Here is a 23,277-nt window from a genome sequence, read left to right on the forward strand (position 1 = left end):
ACTTTCAGATTATTTGACTTATGTTTTATATTCCATTTGATTTTATCTGTTGGCTTTTTTACTATATACATTGAATTTTTGAATGGTTGTTCTAGAGATTTCTGTCTCTCTATATATTTAATCTTGTATGGTGTACTTAGAATTAATGTTTTAACACGTCAAGTAAAAGAAAAAAACCTCACAACCGTCATTGTCTTCACTTTTCAATTATATGTTGTATTTGTTGCAAGCATGTTGCAAACATACATTGAAAACCCCACCAGAAACATTATAATTTTTACGTTTAAAAGAACATTTAATTCATGTATAGCTTAAAGGTCCGAAGAGGAGGAAATATAGTCTATCATATTTTCCAGTCATTTCCCATTGCTTTAGAGCTTCCTTCTTTTCTGAATTTCTGGATTTTCTTCTCGTTTAATCTCCCTTAATTCTGAACAGCATTTCTATGGTCACTTTTTTAGAGCAGATCTGCTGTTAATAAATTCTCTGAATGTATCTTTGTCAGAGAATTTTCTCTTTATTCGTGAAGATTATTTTGCTGGCAACAGAATTCTGGATTGACATTTTTGTTTTTTTTTTCTGTCAAGGCTATTAAGAACTTTTTTTTTTGCTATCATCTGGCCTCCATGATTTCTGGTGAGAGATACATAGTCATGTCATTTATTATTCCCCTCTGTGTAGCATGTCATTTTTCTCTAGACTTTTTTTTTTATCTTTGGCTTTTAGCAGTTTGATTTTGATATAGCTGTGGGTAGTTTTCTTTGAGTTTATACTGTTTAAAGTTTGTCCTACTTCCTGTCATTGTGAATATGTCTTTTACTAAATCTCAGAAGTTTCAGTCATTTTTTTCACAATTTTTTTTTTTTTAAACACGAGTCTCTTTTTCTCTTTGGTGGTATTCCAATGCCACAAATGTTACACATTTTTATATTGTTCCACAGGTTTGTTTATATTTTATTATAAACAAATTATATACTTTGTTTATATTTTATTGAGGTTTTTCTTCTCTTATTTTGGATCAGATGTTTTCTGTTGATTTATCTTCAAGTTTCATGTCCCTTTCCATGGTCCTTTTCATTCTGGCATTGAGTCATATGGTGATTTTTAATTTCAGATATTTTATTTGTATAGCTTATATCTCTGATGAGAATTTCTTTTTTTCCATTCACTTAAAGGGTATTAATTCCCTGGTGGCTCAAATGTTTTTTGTTTTTTTTTTTAAATATGCCTGCAATGCAGGAAACCCGGGTTTGATACCTCAGTTGGGAAGTTCCCCTGGCAAAAGGAATGACTACTCACTGCAGTATTCTTGCCTGGAGAATTCCAGGGACAGAGGAGCCATGGGGTCACAAAGAATCAGATGCAACTGAGCGACTATCACACACACATACACAAACACATACACACACACAAGACACACACAATCTTCATCTCATGCAGCATAGTTAGAATGTTTGCTTTAAAGGTTTTGTCTGATAATCTGTGTCATGTTGGGGTTGGCATCTGTTGATTATCTTTTTCTTTGGAAATTTGCCATGTATTCCAGGTTTTTGTATGGCAAGTTTTCTGAACATTTTGAATATTGTGCAGACTCTGGGTCCTGGTAAAATCCTTTGGAGAATATAGAATGTTTGGCTTAGCATGCAATGTAGTTAAATTCATTGCAAGTTCTGTTTCTTCATCTGTGAGTGGTGGTTCCAGTGTTGATTCAGTTTTCAAAGCCTTTAGGTCTATTCCATTCATGCACAGCTTAAGGATGAGCCAAGTAGTTTTGCAGGTTCATACACAGAGGATGAGATGGCTGGATGGCATCACCAATGCAATGGACATGAACTTGGGCAAACTTCGGGAGATGGTGAGGGACAGGGAGGCCTGGTGTGCTGCAGTCCATGGGGTTGCAAACAGTTGGACATGACTGGGTGACTGAACAACAACACAGAATTATAAGATAATCTTATTCAGCTCTTTACTCTCCCGGATTCCCTCTACACTCTCCACCTCACAGGGCTCTCCTCCCCAGTTTTCTGATTAGAAAGGTGGGATTTCTCTGAGAGTTCTGTTCGTGTGGGCTGCTACAGACACCTCACATTCGGGGTCCTCAGGAAGTTGCTTTTATACAGTGTTTACTTGTAATCAGAGAGAGAGATGAGGCTGTAGAGGACTACTCCCTTTTGGCCAGCAATGAGAGTCTCAGGACATTGTTTAAAGGGTTAAATGTTACCTACCATTATGTAATTTCCCCCATGTTCTTTAATAGTTAAGTTCAGAATTTATTCTTTTATGCCTCTTAGTGCTTAAGTGATTTCTCTAAACAGTCACAGTTGGTAGCACAACTGTGATCTGAGTGTTTAAAATGGCTGACAACTTTCCAGGTGGTTTTAATCGATTTGTCTACAGCAATGGATATACTGAACACAGGCAATGTTATATGGCTTCCACCATTGCCTCTGAGTGGAACAGGTTTGTGAATGTCTTGAATGACATTCTTTCATGAAGAGCTCTGCATTTATCATGGATTCTGGAACTTCCTGCTGGTGAAGGTTCTTATTCTTGGTCCATGATTCATACAGTTCCCATTGATTCTTGACATTTCTTACAGGCTTAAACTCAGGCTTTGTCAATGTGGGAGATGAGGAGATATAGAACTCATAGGGATTCACGTGCTATGAGAGAGGTAGGATCATGTTTTCAGATAGGGTTTCTGCTCATTACATGAGAATAGACGTTAAAACAACATCTTGATTTGCATTATGCCCAAGATTTTTCCATGACAAATTGACTGTTTACATTTGTGTAGTGATTATTCAGTTAATGTCTTCACCCACATGTGCATTGCATTTATGAATAATCAGATAGAGCATTTGTAGAAGCAAGAAAGAGTTAATTATCACCATGTGACTATTTATAATTTCTTTTCTTCTTTTTGTTTTTTTTTACATGCTGAGGAGATGAATAAACGTACTGGAATAAGGCCAGGAATGCCCCTTACCCAAGAGGGAGTTGTTGCAGGGGAATCCAGAACAATTAGACGTGTTACTTCCTTTTGTTAAGACAGTCATCTGGGGTCACAGCTAATGTAAAGAAGGGCATTGTCAGTAACAACTAAAGTGAGGCTGTTGTTAAAATGAAACAGGCTGTGCTTTGCCCTGTAACCTCTTACTACAACCAGCTCTTCCATGATAGCCATTGGCGCCAAGGAAAATCGGGCAGAATAGTTGGAACCCTTCCCAGTCCAGAATATGCGTTACCAGCCCTTCTGTTTGAAAGCTATTTTAAATCTTTTTAGAACTGTCTAAGTAGTTAGAGATAAAGTTAGAGAATACTTTCATTGCTAATAGATAAATAAGTTTAATAAAGCCTTTTTACAGAATGAATATAGGAGAGAGAGGAAACCAAAATGGAAATCAGGAATCTTAGAATTGTTAACTTGAAACGGTTTAAGGCACTCTCTGGACTTCAGTTTCAGCCTTTTGTATAATGGGGAGGGGCTACCTAGTAGATCAAACAATAAATGAAAGTATTAAACAATGATAAATGTTAGGCTTTGTGCATTACATGGGTTATCTCACTTAACCTCACAACATCTATAATATACATAATCTCACAACAGCTGTAATATATATGCTATTAAATTTCCTTTTTCCAGGTAATAGGATTGAGGCTTAGGGAAGTTATTTGATTTGCCAAAGTTGAATATTTAGGCTTCAAAGTAATACATTCTGATTCTAGACTCTGGTGAACTCTTGAAATTATAACTACTCAGTAGTAGAGTTCAACCAGAGCTCTGATTCTGATTGTTTTGTAGGTCTTTCCTGGAGCACCGTGTTCATAAACATTTTGAGGCCCATACTGGCTAAGTGCATTAGAGTAGTTGCTGAATTGATTATTGGTGTCTGCTGTGGCACAAGAGGACAAAACAAAGGCATATATGCTCAGTGTTTGCCATCCATATCAGGTGGTTACTGAGGGCTCTTCTGGCAAAAACACCAGACACAGTACTGCTGCTAACACCAGCGCATGGAGCAGTTTTTCAGTTTACATTATTTACATTAACTTTAGGAATTTGTAGTGTCACCACAGGTACAGTATTAGTTTTCCAGAAGAGAGCTCTCTTCTCTTTAAAATATCTTTTAAGAGATGTCCTAAATTATCATAGGGCTAAGAGAACCATTGTATATACATAACAGTCCTAACATAAAAAATTCAGAAGTAACTATATTAGTGAAAAAACAACATGATGCCATAACATACCGCTTGTGGAATCTTTCTTCCTGACCAGAGATCAAACCCGAAGCCTTTGGAGTGGGAGCACTGACTCCAAACTACCAGAAAACTAACCCTAGGGAGTATCAAGTAGTGAGAACCCACACAAAGGAAACCACTTGAATACAAGACCCGGCATCACCCAACTGCCAGTAGCACCCTGTGTGGGACACCTCATCCAAACAGCAACCAAAACAAAAATACAAACCCAGTCATCAGCAGACAGGAATACCACCTCACTCAGCCTTCCCTATCAGAGGAGAAACAAACAAACAAACAAACACTCAGCACTAATCTCACCTCATACAAAGCTCACACAAACCACTGGACCAACCTTGCTGCTGCTGCTGCTAAGTCGTGTCAGTCGTGTCCGACTCCGTGCGACCCCATAGACGGCAGCCCACCAGGCTCCCCCGTCCCTGGGATTCTCCAGGCAAGAACACTGGAGTGGGTTGCCATTTCCTTCTCCGATGCATGAAAGTGAAAACTGAAAGCAAAGTCACTCAGTCGTGTCTGACTCTTAGCGACCCCATGGACTGCAGGCTACCAGGCTCCTCCACCCATGGGATTTACCGGGCAAGAGTACTGGAGTGGGGTGCCATTGCCTTCTCCTGGACCAACCTTAGGAGGGCAGAAACCAAAAGAAAGAAAGAATTCAACCTTATTCAAGGAAACAATTCAACTTTTCTTGAAGCCTGGAAAAAGGAGATCTCAAACACAATAACTTTAAGTAAAAAATGAAAAGACAGAGAAATACTGTACAAACGAAAGAACAAACTAGAAACACAAAAGTCCAAATAAATGAAGAGCAAATAGGAAAATTACCTGAAAAAGAATTCAGATTAATGATAGTAAAAATGATTAAAAAAAAAAAAAAAAAAAAAAAAACCTTGAAAACAAAATGGAGAAAATCCAAGAATCAATTAACAAAGACCTGGAAGAATTAAAGAATAAGCCTATAGAGACAAGCAACACAGTTACTAAAATTAAAAATACTCTAGAAGGAATCAATAGCAGAGTATCTGAAGCAGAAAAACAAATCAGTGAGCTGCAAGATAAAATGGTAGAAATAACTTCTGAAGAGCAGAATAAAGTAAAAAGAATAAAAAGAGCTGAGGATAGTCTCAGAGACTTCTGGGACCATATCAAATGCACCAACATTTGAATTATAGGAGTCCCAGAAGAAGAAGAGAAAAAGAAAGGGTATGAGAAAATTTTTGAAGAGATTATAGTTGAAAATTTCCCAAACATGGAAAAGGAAATAGCCAATCAAGTCTAAGAGGCACAAAGAGTCCCATACAGGATAAACCCGAGGAGAAACACGCCAAGATACATACTAATCAAACTAACAAAGAGTAAACACAAAGAAAGAATATTAAAAGCAGCAAGGAAAAAGCAACAAGTAATATACCAGGGAAACCCCATATACTTAACAGATGATCTTTCAGCAGAAACTCTGCAGGCCAGAAGGGAATAGCAGGATATATTTAAAGTACTGAAAGGGAAAAATTGACAACCAAGATTACTGTACCCATCAAGGATCTCGTTTAAAACTGATGGAGAAATAAAAAGCTTTTCAGACAAGCAAAAGTTAAAAGAATTCAGTACCACCAAACTAGCTTTACAACAAATGTTAAACAGACTTACATAGTCAAGAAATACAGGAGAAGAAAAAAGATTTACAAAATCAACCCCAAACAATTAGAAAACGGCAATAGAAACATATATCAATAACTGCTTTAAATGTAAATGGATTAAATGCTCCGACCAAAAGACACAGACTGACTGAATGGATACAAAAACAAGACCCTTATATATGCTGTCTACAAGAAACCCACTTCAGACCTCAAGACACACATAGACTGAAAGTGAGAGGATGGAAAAATATATTCCATGCAAATAGGAAGCAGAAGAAGGCTGGAGTAGCAATCCTCATATCAGACAAAATAGACCTTAAAATAAAGAATATTACAAGAGATAAGGAAGGACACTACATAACGATCAAGGGATCAGTCAAGAGGAAGACATAACAATTGTAAATATCTATGCACCCAACATAGGAACACCTCAGTACATAAGACAAGCACTAACAGACATAAAAGGACAAATTGACAGTAACACAATAATAGTAGGAAACTTTAACACCCCACTCACACCAATGGACAGATCATCAAAACAGAAAATTAATAAGGAAACACAAGTCTTAAATGATACATTAGATGAGATGGATCTCATTGATATCTTCAGGACATTCCATCCAAAGGCAGAAGAATACACCTTCTTCTCAAGTGCACATGGAGCATTCTCCAGGATAGACCACATCGTGGGTCACAAATCAAACCTCAGTAAATTTAAGAAAATTGAAATTGTTTCATGCGTTTTCTCTGAGCACAATACTATGAGACTAGATATCAATTACAAGAAAAAAAACTGTAAGAAACAGAAACACATGGAGATCAACAACACATTTCTAAATACCCAACAGGTTACTGAAGAAATCAAAAGGGAAATAAAAAAATTTATAGAAACAAATGACAATGAAAACATGACAACTCAAAACCTATGGGGTGCAGCAAAAGCAGTTCTAAGAGGGAAGTTTATAGCAATACAATCCTACCTCAAGAAACAAGAAAAACATCAAATAGACAACACAACTTTACACCTAAAGCAACTGGAAAAAGAAAAAGAAGAAACAAACAAAATTAGTAGAAGGAAAGAAATCCTAAAGATCCGAGCAGAAATAAATGAAAAAGAAATGAAAGAAACAGTAGTAAAGATTTAATAAAACTAAAAGCTGGTTCTTTGAGACAATAAACAAAATTGACAAACCCTTAGCCAGACTCATCAAGAAAAAAAAGAGAGAAGAATAAAATCAACAAAATTAGAAATGAAAAAGGAGAGGTTACAACAGACAATGCAGAAATACAAAGGATTATAAGAGACTATTATGAACAACTATATGGCAATAAAATAGATAACCTGAAAGAAATGTACAGATTCTTAGAAAAGTTCAATCTTCTAAGACTGAACCAGGAAGAAATAGAAATTATGAACAACACAATTACAAGCACTGAAATTGAAGCTGTGATCGAAAATCTTCCAAAAACAAAAGCCCAGGACCAGATGGCTTCACAGGAGAATTCTATCAAACATTTAGAGAAGAGCTAATGTCTATCCTTCTAAAACTCTTTCAAAAAATTGCAGAGGAGGGAACATTTCCAAACTCATTCTATGAGGCCACCATCACCCTGATACCAAAACCAGACAAAGACAACACAAAAAAAGAAAAACTAAAGGCCAATATCACTGATGAACATAGATGCAAAAATCCTCAACAAAATTTTAGAAAACAGAATTCAGCAACACATCAAAAAGCTCATACACTACAATCAAGTTGGGTTTACTCCAGGGATGCAAGTATTCTTCAATATATGGAAATCAATCAGTGTGATACACCATATTAACAAATTGAAAGATAAAAACCATATGATCATATCAATAGATGCAGAAAAAGCCTTTGACAAAACTCAGCAACCCATTTATGATTAAAACTCTTCAAAAAATGGGCATAGAAGGAACCTGCCACAACATAGTAAAGGTCATGTATGATAAGCCTACATCAAACATTATTCTCAATGGTGAAAAACTGAAAGCATTCCCCCTAAGATCTGGAGCAAGACAAGGGTGTCCATTTTTTCCACTATTTTTCAACATGGTTCTGGAAGTCTTAGCTACAGCAATCAGAGAAGAAAAAGAAATACAAGGAATCCACATTAGAAAAGAAGAAGTAAAGCCCTCACTGTTTGCAGATGACATGATACTGTACATAGAAAACCCTAAAGATTGTATCAGAAAATTACTAGAGCTAATCAATGAATTTAGCAAAGTTTCAGAATACAAAATTCAGGATACAGAAATCACTTGCATTTCTACATACTAACAATGAAAAATCAGAAAGAGCAATTAAGGAATCAATCCCATTCACATGGCAACAAAAAGAAATATCTAGGAATAAACTTACCTAGGAGACAAAAGAACTGTACACAGAAAATTATAAGACACTAACGAAAGAAATCAAAGATGACATAAACAGATGGAGAGATATTCCATGTTCCTGGGTAGGAAGAATCAATATTGTGAAAATGACTATACTACCAAATGCAATCTACAGATTCAATGTGATCCCTGTCAGATGACCAATGGCATTTTTCACAGAACTAGAACAAAAAACTTCACAATTCATATGGAAACACAAAAGACCCCAAATAGCCAAAGCAGTCTTGAGAAGAAGAATGGAGCTGGAGGAATCAACCTTCCTCACTTCAGATTATACTGCAAAGCTACAGTCATCAAGACAGTATGGTACTGGCACAAAAACAGAAATATACACCAACGGAACAAGATAGAAAACCCAGAAATACACCCATGCACCTATGGGTACCTTATTTTTGACAAAGGAGGCAAGAATATACAATGGGGAAAAGATAGCCTCTTCAATAAATGGTGTTGGGAAAACTGGACAGATGCACATAAAAGAATGAAATTAGAACACTTCCGAACACTGTACACAAAAGATAAACTCAAAATGGATTAAATACCTAAATGTAAGACCAGAAACTATAAAACTCTTAGAGAAAAACAGGCAGAATACTCGATGACGTAAATTGAAGCAAAATTCTCTATGACCCACCTCCTAGAGTAACGGAAATAAAAACAAAAGTAAACAAGTGGGACCTGATTAAACTTAAAAGCTTTTGCACAGCAAAAGAAACTATAAGCAAGGTGAAAAGACAACACTCAGAATGGGAGAAAATATAGCAAATGAAATGACTGACAAAGAATTAATTTCCAAAATATACAAGCAGTTCATACAACTCAATACCAGAAAAACAAACAACCCAATCAAAAAGTGGGGAAAAGACCTAAACAGACATTTCTCCAAAGAAGACATACAGATGGCTAACAAACACATGAAAAGTTGCTCAACATCGCACATTATTAGAGAAATGCAAATCAAAACTACAACAAGATATCACCTCACACTGGTCAGAATGGCCCTCATCAGAACGTCTACAAACAATAAAGGTTGGAAAGGGTGTGGGGAAAAGGGAACACTCTTGCACTGTTGGTGGGAATGTAAATTGATACAGCCATTATGGAAGACAGTATGGAGGTTCCTTAGGAATAACTAGGAATAAAACCACCTTATGACCCAGCAATCCGACTCCTAGGCATATATCCTGAGGAAACCAAAAATTGAAAGAGGCACATGTATCCCATTGTTCATTGCAGCACTATTTACAATAGCTAGGACACCGAAGCATCCTAGATGTCCATCAACAGATGAATGGATAAAGAAATTGTGGTGCATATATATAATGGAATATTATTCAGCCATAAAAAGAACACATTTGAGTCAGTTCTGATGAGGTGGATGAACCTAGAACCTATTATACAGAGTGAAGTGAGTCAGAAAGAGAAAGATAAATACCATATTCTAACACTGAAACTAAAATTACAGAAAACTAGCTAATCTGATCACACAGACCACAGCCTTGTCTATCTCAGTGAAACTAAGCCATGCCATGTGGGGCCACCCAAGACGGATGGGTCATGGTGGAGAGGTCTGAGAGAATGTGGTCCACTGGAGAAGGGCATGGCAAACCACTTCAGTATTCTTGCCTTGAAAACCCCATGAACAGTATGAAAAGGCAAAAAGATAGGACACTAAAAAATGAACTCCCCAGGTCAGTAAGTGCCCAATATGCTACTGGAGATTAGTGGAGAAATAACTCCAAAAAGAATGAAGAGACGGAGCCAAAGCAAAAACGATACCCAGCTGGGATGGGACTGGTGATAGAAGCAAAGTCTGATGCTGTAAAGAGCATTATTGCATAGGAACCTGGAGTGTTAGGTCCATGAATCAAGGCAAATTGGAAGTGGTCACACAGGAGATGGCAAGAGTGAACGTCGACATTCTAGGAATCAGTGAACTAAGATGGACTGGAATGGGTGAATTTAATTCAGATGACCATTATATCTACTACTGTGGGCAAGAATCCCTTAGAAGAAATGGAGTTGCCATCATGGTCAACAAAAGAGTCTGAAAGGCAGTACTTGGATGCAATCTCAAAAACGATAGAATGATCTCTGTTTATTTCCAAGGCAAACCATTCAATATCATGGTAATCCAAGTCTATGCCCTGACCAGTAACGCCGAAGAAGCTGAAGTTGAACGGTTCTATGAAGACCTACAAGACCTTCTAGAACTAACACCCAAAAAAGATGTCCTTTTCATTATAGGGGACTGGAATGCAAAAGTAGGAAGTCAAGAAACACCTGACGTAACAGGCAAATTTGGCCTTGGAGTACAGAATGAAGCAGGGCAAAGGCTACTAGAGTTTTGCCAAGAGAACGCAATGGTGATGGCAAACACCCTCTTCCAACAACACAAGAGAAGACTCTACACGTGGACATCACCAGATGGTCAACACCGAAATCAGACTGATTACATTCTTTGCAGCCAAAGATGGAAAAGTTCTATAGAGTCAGCAAAAACAAGACTGGGAGCAGACTGTGGCTCAGATCATGAACTGCGTATTGCCAAATTCAGACTTAAATTGAAGAAAGTAGGGAAAACCTCTAGTCCATTCAGGTATGACCTAGATCAAATCCCTTATGAGTATACAGTAGAAGTGACAAATAGATTTAAGGGACTAGATCTGATAGACAGAGTGCCTGATGAACTATGGACAGAGGTTCGTGACATTGTATAGGAGACAGGGATCAAGATCATCTCCAGGGAAAAGAAATGCAAAAAAGCAAAATGGCTGTCTGAGGAGGCCTTACAGATAGCTGGGAAGAGAATAGAAGCGAAAAGCAAAGGAGGAAAGGAAAGATATTCCTATCTGACTGCAGAGTTCCAAAGAATAGCAAGGAGAAATAAGAAAGCCTTCCTCAGCGATCAGTGCAAAGAAATAGAGGAAAACAACAGAATGGGAAAGACTAGAGATCTCTTCAGGAAAAATAGAGATACCAAAGGAACATTTCATGCAATGATAGGCTCGATAAAGGACAGAAATGGTATGGACCTAACAGAAGCAGAAGATATTAAGAAGAGGTGGCAAGAATACACAGAAGAACTGTACAAAAAAGATCTTCACGACCCAGATAATCACGATAGTGTGATCACTCACCTAGAGCCAGACATCCTGGAATGCAAAGTCAAGTGGGCCTTAGAAACCATCACTAAGAACAAAGCTAGTGGAGGTGATGGAATTCCAGTTGAGCTATTTCAAATCCTGAAAGATGATGCTGTGGAAGTGCTGCACTCTATATGCCAGCAAATCTGGAAAACTCAGCAGTGGCCACAGGACTGGAAAAGGTCAGTTTTTGTTCCAATCCCAAAGAAAGGCAATGCCAAAGAATGCTCAAACTACTGCACAATTGCACTCATCTCACATGCTGGTAAAGTAATGCTCAAAATTCTCCAAGCCAGGCTTCAGCAATACGTGAACCGTGAACTTCCAGACGTTCAAGCTGGATTTAGAAAAGGCAGAGGAACCAGAGATCAAATTGCCAATATCCACTGGATCATCGAAAAAACAAGAGAGTTCCAGAAAAACATCTATTTCTGCTTTATAGACTATGCCAAAGCCTTTGACTGTGTGGATCACAATAAACTGTGGAAAATTCTGAAAGAGATGGGAGTACCAGACCACCTGACCTGTCTCTTGAGAAACCTGTATGCAGGTCAGGAAGCAACAGTTAGAACTGGACATGGAACAACAGACTGGTTCCAAATAGGAAAAGGAGTCCGTCAAGGCTGTATATTGTCACCCTGCTTATTTAACTTATATGCAGAGTACATCATAAGAAATGCTGGGCTGGAAGAAACACAAGCTGGAATCAAGATTGCCGGGAGAAATATCAATAACCTCAGATATGCAGATGACAGCACCCTTATGGGAGAAAGTGAAGAAAAACTAAAGAGCTTCTTGATGAAAGTGGAAGAGGAGACTGAAAAAGTTGGCTTAAATAGCTCAACGTTCAGAAAACTAAGATCATGGCATCTGGTCCCATCACCTCATTGGAAGTAGATGGGGAAACAGTGGAAATAGTGTCAGACTTTATTTTGGGGGGCTCCAAAATCCCTGCTGATGGTGATTGCAGCCATGGAATTAAAAGACGCTTACTCCTTGGAAGGAAGCTTATGGCCAACCTAGATAGCATATTTAAAAGCAGAGACATTACTTTGCCAACAAAAGTCCATCTAGTCAAGGCTATGGTTTTTCCAGTGGTCATGTATGGATGTGAGAGTTGGACGATGAAGAAAGCTGAGCGCCGCAGAATTGATGCTTTTGAACTGTGGTGTTGGAAAAGACTCCCGAGAGTCCCCTTGGACTGCAACAAGATCCAATCAATCCATCCTAAAGGAGATCAATCCTGGGTGTTCATTGGAAGGACTGATATTGAAGCTGAAACTCCAATACTTTGGCCACCTCATGAGAAGAGTTGACTCATTGGAAAAGACCCTGATGTTGGGAAAGATTGAAAGCAGGAGGAGAAGGGGACAACAGAGGATGAGATGGTTAGATGGCATCACCGACTTGATGGACATGAGTTTGGCTAGACTCTGGGAATTGGTGATGGACAGGGAGGCCTGGCATGCTTCAGTCAATGGGGTCACAAAGAGTCGGACACGACTGAGCGACTGAACTGAACTTGACAGAAAACAGCAAAATTCTGTAAAGCAATTATCCTTCAATAAAAAATAAATTAATTTTAAAAAATTATAAAATATAAAAAAGAAAAAAAAGAGAGAGACTTCTCCAATACCACAATTTGAAAGCATCAGTTCTTCAGTGATCAACCTTCTTTATGGTCCAAATCTCACATATGTACATGGCTAGTGGAAAAACCATAGCTTTGACTATACAGACCTTTGTTGGCAACAAACAAACAAAAAAAACCCCATCATATTACCTTAAATAATAATTACTATGGATTTGTAAGATAAATATTTGTGTTCTGAAGAACAGTGATAGTATAAATTGTTAACATACATATACAAAGACACTTTGTGGCAAGTTAAGTCTGGGAAAATGTTGTATAAATTATAAAATATATAAAACTCCTAGAGGTTCAGAATATAGTTATTAGATAAATGTGGTAAATTTTTCATTATATTTCCCAATAACTTTGACCATGGAACCATTTTATTTGTTATCAACTATTAAAATCCTAAGGAACCATTGTCACACTTTGAGAAATGCCAACTCAAGACTCACATATATAAAATGGAGAAGTGGTTTTCAAGGTGACTCATTTCTTCTCTGACTCAGCATGGACCTAAAATTGTGATATTAAGAACTAAGCAACTCTGCTCATAGCCTGGAATGAGGACAAAAAAACTCGGTAAAAATCTTTGTCAACTGTAAATGTAATTTCAGTGAAAGTTACTGAGAAAAATCATAATATTAGACAAATGGGAGTTGTAGCTGAGACCTCAATCTAGTGGTAAGTCATCATAAAATAGTGGTGATTAACTAGAACAAAGAATTATTTGTTTTACCTGGAACAGAGAGGAAATAAAAATGAACATGTTTGATAATTCCATGGAGCAATTCTAAAAACTTATCTCAGTAGCTAATCACATTTGGTTAATAACAGCTTTGCTATACCCACTCAGTGTTCATTTTTAAAATTAGAAATAAACCCACTGGGTAAGCCAATGCTTCTGAAATTTTAGTTTGCATTTGAGTGACATATAGGCTTATTAAAAATGCAGTGTTCCCAAATACACTGGGATTTTGATTAGCAGGTGTGGGTTGAGATCCAAGATTCCATACTTTTACAACTCTTTGAGAGACACTGATGTAAACCATGTGATAGTATTAGAAATGATAAAGTATTTTGAGAGGCCCCAGAATTCTCAACATAAATGATCATTCCACCCAGGCTGATTTTTGGCAAAATGTCAAAAAATGCTTTGCTCTTCATCTTACTTTGAGCCAACTAATGCTTTCACACATAGACCCCCATGTTTGAGTATAAATGCTCAAACATACAGGAGTTTGTTTCTTGCTCATAGAGTTTATTTTTTCCTCATGTAAATTCAAGCAGAATCTAAGTAAACAGGGTCTAAGTGAAAATGAAAGTGTTAGTCACACAGTCGTGTCCGACTCTTTGTGACCCCATGGACTGTAGACTCTGTCCATGAAATTCTCTAGGCAAGAGTACTGGAGTGGGTTCGATTGTCTTCTCCAGGGGATCTTCTCTACCCAGAGATTGAACCTGGGTCTCCTGTATTGCAGGCAGATCCTTCTCCATCTGAGCCACCAGGGAAGCCAACATTATTGGGGTTGGATCTAAGCTCCCACGGAATTGTTCTGGGACCCAGAACCAGGGAGGCTTGACCATCTTCAATCTATGGCCTTGAACATCATTTGGATGTTGATGGCTAGCTGGTGGATGGAGAAAGAGCCTGGAGAATCGTGAATAGTGGTATAGTCAGAATCATGCCCCCCCTCCACCAAAAATTCATACAAGGTACTTCCATACCTCAGAATGTGGCTGTCTTTGAAGGTAGGGCCTTTAGAGAGGTGAAACGTATAGAGTAGGACCTAATTCAGTATGATTGTTGCCTTTGTAAGAAAAGAAAACTTGAAGCATCCTGTTTAACACCCTTTAACACCATCCACTCCTCCTTCCTTCCAAAACCTGTATAATGCCACTTACTTACTTGCTGCAGCGCACACTGCTCAGACTTAATTTGGTGAAACCGACATCTTCAGAAATGATGGTTGTGGTCAGTATGTCCATTGTCCTACATGCTGAGTGGAAAGGACTGCTCATTGCAGCTAGGGGAGGCCAGAATAATAATGCCCCTGCTGTGCGAAGGATCTTTATTTGAATTCTGAATCCCCTATCACCCCTTACCAGCTTTGTCCAAATTAAAAAGGTTATGTAAGGAAAAAAAAAAAAAAAGAAGAGGAAATTTGGACACAGACATTAGAGATGTATGTGCATAGTGAAAAGACCACGTGAAGACACAGTAAGGATGTGCCAAGGAGAGAGGCCTTAGAAGACACCAAACCTGTCAACATCTTGGTCTGGAACTTCTAGCCTTCAGGACTGTGAGAAAATAAATTTCTGTTGTCTAAGCCACCCAGTCTGTGTTATGGCAGCCCTAGCAAATACAAATAGGGGCTTAAGGGTTTTCCTGAAAAGGGTGCACATTATTTTCACTCACACTTCACTAACTAGAAGTCAGTCACATGGCTCCCTAATTGCAGTGGGGTCTGGAAGATGCAGCCTAGCTGCATGCTGGGAAGAAGGTAAAAGAAGTTTATTAAATAGTGTATGCCACCACTATTGCTTTGTCTTTTGAATTTAGACCACTCAAATATGGGTCTGGAAAAGCTTCTTAATTCCAGTAGACCAGATCAGCAGCTCCCTTCTCCAGTTCTGTCAAAGCTCTTCTTTTATGGGAGGTAAGTGGATGAGCACCGGCAAAGTCAATTGGTAAGTGTTCCTGCAGAATGAGGGACAGCTCTGAGCCTTGTATGTGTGTAGCATTCAACACGAGCCTTTTGGAAGTGAGGAAAGGCAGAAAGAAGAAAGCAAGACAAGTAGATCTGAGAAGGCCCAGGGTAGTAACCATATACATTGCTCAAAACCCCAAATAGAAGAATTGTTTCCACAGCAAATCCATTAGCTGCAACGGTGTGAAAAAGGGGGGTGGGTTACAATGTTTAACACTAACATACATACAGAAAGAACACAAATCCTAAGTGTACAGCTTAAGGGGTCTTACACAAACTCAGTTTACCTGCAAAACTCGCATCCAGGTCGTGAAGTAGAGCAAGACCAGCAGCAGCAGCCCATTACACCTTCCCAAGCGCTACACTCCCAAGGCTAATCCTTAATCAGACTGCTAACACCATGGATTAGTTTTGCCAATTGAACTTTATCTCAATGGAATTGTGCCATATGTACTGCTTTGTGTCTGTTTCTTGGACTCTACATTATGTTTATGAGATTCATCCATATTATATGTAGCCAGTGTATTTGTTAATTCATTTTTCTGGTTGTATAGTATTTTCTTAGATCACTACCTCCTAGTTCATTCATCCATTCTTTTTTTGATGGGCATTTGATGCTGCTTCCAGTTTGAGGCCATTATAAATAGTGCTGGTATTTGCAGTATGTTTTTTTTGTGTGTGCCTGCCTGCATGTTAGTATTGGGAGTAGAACTATTTGGTCATAGGTATGTGTGTTTTCAGTTTTAGTAAATACTACAAAACAATTTTTCAAAGTAACTGTACCAAAAGAGTTTATTTTTTTATTTTATGTACTACTCTGCCCTTTCTGTTCCACTCTGAGACCATCCTTCCTGCTATTTGCCTCTGGGCTTATTGCTGATCCTTGGGACCTGAATTGTTAAGCTTGCCTGTGGGAGTCCTCATTTAGACCTGCCATATGCTCCCCTCTTGTCAACATTTGCCCTGTTACTTGTCTGTTTCACTTGGATCTTTTTAAACTTTGAATAAAATCAATTCCAGAGCATTTATGAAACAATCTACTAGTTAGTACACTGCAGTTGACAGAAATTCATTGCAAAATAGCATGAGCTATGAAGGTAATTAGTTGGTCCTTGTAACTGAGAGAAGCCAGCAGGATGAAGGAAATGCTCAAATAGCCATCAGGGCTCTGTCCCTCCTGCTGTCTCTCAAACCTCTTCTCTCCATAGAGAGGCCTTCTTCTCTCCTAGCAGAGATAGGTTCTCTCCATGCAGTGGGTAACAACATCCCTAAATCCTCTTTGCCTCTTACTGGGCACTAGTTGGATTCTGACACACCTCTGAACCAATTATTCATTGTAGGAGTGAGGAGAAGGAGAGGCACACACTGTGGATATAAAATTCCCAGCCAGGTAAAATGCCCAGCCAGAGGCAGGGAGGAGCAGGACCCATTCCTGAGGACATCAGGGCATGATAAGGAGGTCACATGCCAAAGTGTGGGGATACTAGGCCAACAAAACCAGAGCTGCCTACTATGAAGGCAGCCTGTGCTTCCTCTGGGAGGATATTGGTATTTTCAAAGAGCATCACGTGTGGTCCAGTTTGAATGATGGGAATTTAAGGCCCTGGGTCATGATGAACTCTTTGGGGTCACTTCAGATCACTCAGATGGGTGACTGCCCATGACCAGCTTTCTCATGAGGCCAGCTCGATTACAATGGGCATAAAATGTCTCATTAAAATGGACCCAGTTTTGGTCTGCTAACTCAGCACAAAGACGCCAAGTGACTCCTTCACATCTTTTAAGATGGAAATGAATGGAATTGCACAGTACCTGACCTCATCAGTTTAGCCAAGATGGTACTGGCAACGCCACATCTGATTGGTGAGTGAGACAAGGGAGGGAAGGGCTCGCCATGGAGATTTCTGGGCAGCATGATGGCCATTAACAATTCCTGCAAGTCAAGAAAAGCCCGTATGGTGATAAGAGCCAGTGGTGAGGATGAGAAAAACAATTAAACTGGCTCCCTAAGAGGGGCACTTAGCCCCTTTTTTCACTGCTGTGCAATTCATTTTAAGGCAGAATAATTTAACTCAAGGGATATAACACATCTTGGCTCTAATGGAGTGACTTGAAGATCATGTTGTAACAGCATATATTTCAGGAACAGACCCACGTGTTAGTTGACCTTAGATTCTTTGTGGAATAAGTGAGGATCTTAAAAGGAAATTATTTTTGGATGACTATCTCTATGCCAAGTTCAACATCTCCTGAGTGACTGCACTATGCCAAGTTCAGATCTCAGGGGATTTTAGAAAGGGCAGCTAAAATGTATTCTTGCATGACTTTATGGTAAGCCAGCAGAATAAATGCCCAGCTATTTGATGAAACCAATAAAGCAAAGTAGACTTTTACAGTGGAAATGTCCTCTCAGAAAAAGAAACTATGTTTGAAGTTTTAAGTGAGATCCTGAGAAACATCAAAGGAAATGTCATTTTCAAATCATCTCCATGTGCACACTGGCAGCAAAGTGTGAAAGCATCCAAGTGCACAGATTTTGTCTCCTGCCACTTGCCAGCTGTGTGATCTCGGACAAGATGCTGGGCTTCTCTAAGGCCCAGTCTACGGTATCTACTTCAAAGGATTACTGTGAGATATTCTCCATCATCAGATATTCTCCTTAAAGAGCTTTGCACAGTGTGGGGCATATGGAAGCTCTCAATATGTATTAGGTGTTATTAGGTTCGTAGATTCTTAGGTTTCTCATGAGGTTTGGATAATGGCCCCTGAGAAAAAGTTAGCATGCACACCAGGTCCACTCTGGCTATCATGACCATCAGGCTCATTGAGAAACAATGGTTGATTTCTTTTAGTCCTGGGGCTCTCACAAGTTTTGTCCACTCTTTTTTTTTTTTTTTTTAAATAAATTTATTTATTTTAATTGGGGGCTAGTTACTTTACAATATTGTAGTGGTTTTTGCCATACATTGACATGAATCAGCCATGGGTTTACATGTGTTCCCCATTCTGAACCCCCTAATCTTCTGTTTCGGTCTGAGACACCTCTCACAGGAATAGGTTAATTGTGCTGTTAAAACATGCTTCATGGAAGGAAAGTTCGGGAGGGAGGGGACATGGGTGCACCTATGGCTGATTCTTGATGTATGATAGAAAACCACAAAATTCTGTAAAGCAAATATTCTTCAATTAAAAAAATAAAGTGGCAAAAAGAAACATGTTTCAGTAGAAATGACAGCATACAGTTGGGTAGTGAGTAAGGGAATCCATCAGTGGAATGTGCCTTATCAGCACTGAGCCACATCACGTCAGAGATTCTTCAAGGTCATTGATATGCATTGGATAGACCGTCCAGAAGGCAGGTAGTCAGAATTAGCCCCTTTGTTGGTCACCGAGGGCTACACAGGGAGCCGAGTCCATTTTGGTTTAGATTTCAGTGTGAGAACTAACTTTGAAACCTGCTCTTGCCATTAAAGTAAGAAAGAAGCATCTGGAGGTACGACAGGGTCTCTTCAACATTCCTCAGTATAATCCTACAGCTTGGTTGGTGTGACTTCTCCTCTTCCCTTATAAGGAATTCATTTTCAGAAGAGAAACTAATGTCCAAGGACTCCTTTTTCCCATTTTCTTCTCTCTCTCTGGCTCTCGCCCTCCTGCCTCTCACTGCCTTCCTACCTCTCTCCTTTGCTTACTTTCTATTTCCTTTCTTCTTTTTTACTCTCTCTCCCTTTTTTCTCTCCACATTAAAAAAAAACAGCCAGGAAAACTTATAAAACATGTGTCTGACACTAGTGCCAGGAAGACTCTCTCCTTCTACTTTAAGTAGGAGTCTAGCAGAGTGATTAAAAGGCAGTACATACTCACAAGTGTTCTTTGAGTTGTTGAATGGGTGAATAAACGGATGACCAAATGAGTGAACAAATAAATGGTCTTGGGTCCTGCAGAGCACATCTTTGACTACCTGATTCTATTATCTCGTTTGAAAATTTTCCCATCTTTAGTGGCAAGCTAGCTTGTGTCCTGGAGCTAGCCTGCCTAGCTTTGAGATCTGGTCATTTGGGGCATGTTACTTCTCTCTTTGCCTCAATCTATCTCCTTTAAAATGGGTATAGTAATTCTTTAAAGTGGTCTGTTAAGAGAATTATCTGAGTACACACACACACACACACACACAAATACACTCTTGGGATAATATCCAACACAATAAGCACTCAGTAAGTGTTATTAAAATTTTGAATATTGTAACTTTATGTGAGCTCACATGAGATTTATGTGGAAACAGTTTAACTGTAAAGTTCATTGCAAAGTTAACAGAGATTTATTATTCTCACTGCTTTGCTTTTTTTGTCCTACAAAGGACAAGAAAAAGCTCTCTTAGAGCTAGTTTTTCTTGAACTGCTCAGTGTCATCAGCCAAGCGCTTTTGCTCCCTTACACCTCAGAACCCCGCTGTTGCCCTTGTTCCTTGGTTCTGTTCTAGCTCCATACTAATTTATGGATGTGAGGAATCAGAGAACCCCTAGCCCCACCCTCCATGTGGGGTTCCATTTCTAAACCCCAGTAGCACACCTGATGCTTATTCCTGAATGCCCAGCATTCTATCTCATGGAGCTGTATACCCAGATAGCAGTCTGCAATGGAGCATTCTCCTTGGCAGAAACTGTTACCACGTTGTAGGCACAATTGTCCACTTGCCCCCTCAAAGTGAGGTGGAAATTGCTAATTACACCTGCAAGACCCTAATTGGGAACGCATTCTGTTGCATGCAGCAGAAATGCACCTGCAAATAATTAACTGCAGATGCCCAAACTGTGCCCACAAGAAAGGAGAGGAAGCCCAAGCTCAGGCTCCAGCCCCTCTGAAAAGGCTCATGTTTCCCAGGTTTACATTTGGACCCTTTAACATCTCAGAGGGCAGAGAAGGAAGTTTCTGTGCACAGCCACAGATTCTGTGCCGTGTTCCAGAGCGGCACGTGTCTTTGCAGTCCTAATATCATCATTATCCAATAGATGCTTTCCCGCAAGTGGGAAAACAAAAATGGGCTCCAGAGCCTGTCCTTTCTCTTCTGTGTGTGTGTGGTAGGGAATTTCCACTCACCACATGTCCCTCTATTATATCTATATGGTATCTGCCAAAATAAATATTGTAGTCTCTTTATTTTTAGTTGGTACTGCACAGGTCCTTCTCAGATTAAACAGTCAGAGGTCAGGAAAGTTGAGATGAACCATAGGTTTAAAACCATTGTACTGTGTGGAGTTATTTATATAGAGGTTTTCATATATAGACTTGATTAAAAGCCAAGGATATTTGCTCAGCAGAGAGAGGAAAAACCATCATTATCTGATTTTACAAGGAATTCAGTGGCTGCTAATCAAACCCGGGTCTGCATCTGGTTAAGACATACTTGGCACTGGCTTGTCACAAGTAGAGGTTTTGCCATGTCAAGGGGATCTTTCACTCAAAGCAGCGACCCATATTGGACTGAACAAACACATGAGTTTTTAATCGAGAACAATAGTTTAACAAACCACTTCCCAGGACCATCGAAAGAAAAGTATGTGCCCATGGCAGTTCTGGCACCAAAGGATGTTTATTTGAGTGCATTTACTTCAAACCATAGCCCCAAATGCCCAGCAGAGGAGGACCATTAAAAACTAATGCAGAAAACTGAATTTCCATGGGGTGACCCACATGATCTGGCACCAGTGCCAGCCTTGAAGTATACGCTTGTCTTTGTGAAAACTGTTCCCTTCCTGTGCGCTCCAGCTGAAGCAGGGACACTGTGGAACTGCCGAGATAAGCTGTATGCATTGAAAGCTTTCTATTAGAAAATATAAACCTACTATTCCTTTTCTAAATCTGTTAGAAGTTTCTTTGCTGAATTTTTGCCAAAAAAAAAAAAAATCTACATAGGGAATTTTGAAGCATTGTAATCATAAGAGGCATATCTAATAATTTCTGAACACCAGGTGCTGTGCTAAGTGCTTTAGCTGCCTTGTCACACTTAATGTATGCAGCAGCCCTCTGAAATTGATGGTCTTGATATTTCATCTTGAAGATGAAAAGAACAAGGCCTGGGTGGTTAGGTCACCTGCTAAGTCACATGAGTAACAAGTAGCCAACCAGAGTTTAAATCTGGATCCATCTGAGCCAAAGATCAGTTTCTGTCTCCTGTCATTTTCTTTGGAAGAAGAAAGATTATTGTACTGTTGTCATATGTGTTGTGTAGAAATTTTATCAGTGTTCATGACATTGAAGTTTGATGTTGGATCCAGAAAGAAGCTTTTAAATTGACAGCACTCATCTAGACATAAAAAGTGGTAGAACTGTTTTATCATTCTGATCTTTAGGATTTGCTCTCTCAAGGTCCTGCTCTATGCTGGTAACTTGAAAGTCACTTCCCCATGCTCTCCTCCTGAGCAGGGGCCACACTGATTCAGTTGTAAGGCTCCAGCTCTGAGTGTGGAGCTTGGCACATGGAGTATGTTTCATGAATGTCAGTGTAATGATTTGAAACATTCAAAGTATGGTCTCTTTCCAGGGCAGCTCTTGAAGGCCTTGGCAGTTTTGCCAAAAAGAAAGAGGAATTCCACTCGACAGTCCCATCATGCAGATCTTAAATCTTACTTATGATCCCCCAGAAGTGTGATGCCCCATGAATGAGGCGGTGACAAGCAATCAAATGGCTGACTCAAAAGGTCAACAAGGAGAGGCCAAGTCTGGGGCTTTATCCAGAGAGGAAACTGGAAGGCAGCTCTTGAGACTGTTGCTGCTGTATCCTCATCAGCTGGAAGTTTGCCACTAATAACAAACTGGAAAATAATAAGATGATAGTGACGATGATGAGACTAATGTTTATTGAGGACTTGTTATGTTCCAGGCATAGTGCAAAGCTCTCTATGGGAATGATTTCATTTGATCCTTACAAGAGACCCATGAGCAGATATTGTATAATGGTCTACTTGACGGATGGGGAAACTGAGCTTCAGAATTTTATTGCTTTGCTTCCCCAGCCTCTTGGCTAGTAATTGATGGAGTCAAGTAGGTGGACTCAGAAGTTCTTTTGAGCCCAAGGACTTAACCACTGCACATCACGCCTCAACTGAGGTTTGGGAATGGTTGACTTTTGTCTAAATGCATGAGAGTAGATTCAGGGTTATTCTTATGACACAATAGGTCTCATTTATCTACAAACTGAAGTGCTTTCTTGAATGAAAAGTATTTGGTTGGACTTGCTAAGCTGAGGACTGCCTACTCTTTGGATGGCTCCCAGAAGGGCCCATTTGAGAATGCTGTGGCATAGACTGGGACTCGGAGGAGCAGAGAGATGTTCACATGCACTGTCAGAGAGGCTGAGCTCTTGACACCCATCTGAGTGTGAAGTACCAAAAGCTGGGAGATGTTTGAAGCAATGACCAGGGTAGCAAGTCAGATCTGGTTCCTTATCTGAACTCTTTGTGACTTCAGTTAGG

General features: G+C 39.3%; 1 protein-coding gene across 11 annotated transcripts in view; it reads left to right on the forward strand.

Moving 5' to 3' along the window:
* The window catches only part of ERC2 (ELKS/RAB6-interacting/CAST family member 2), a 957,804-nt gene that overhangs the window by 621,784 nt on the left and 312,743 nt on the right, over positions 1 to 23,277 (forward strand). The window contains exon 16 of one of the 11 annotated variants that reach the window (XM_081524873.1): positions 15,662 to 15,758. The exons of the other annotated variants lie outside the window; for them this stretch is intronic. Within the exon in view, the coding sequence (XP_081380999.1) occupies positions 15,662 to 15,758 (97 nt within the window). The remainder of the gene's footprint in view (positions 1 to 15,661; positions 15,759 to 23,277) is intronic. 11 annotated transcript variants of the gene reach the window in all.

Source organism: Giraffa tippelskirchi, chromosome 9 (genome assembly GCF_054371585.1).
Source record: "Giraffa tippelskirchi isolate mGirTip1 chromosome 9, T2T-mGirTip1v1.2.pri, whole genome shotgun sequence".
In the NCBI taxonomy this organism is placed as follows: Eukaryota; Metazoa; Chordata; class Mammalia; order Artiodactyla; family Giraffidae; genus Giraffa; species Giraffa tippelskirchi.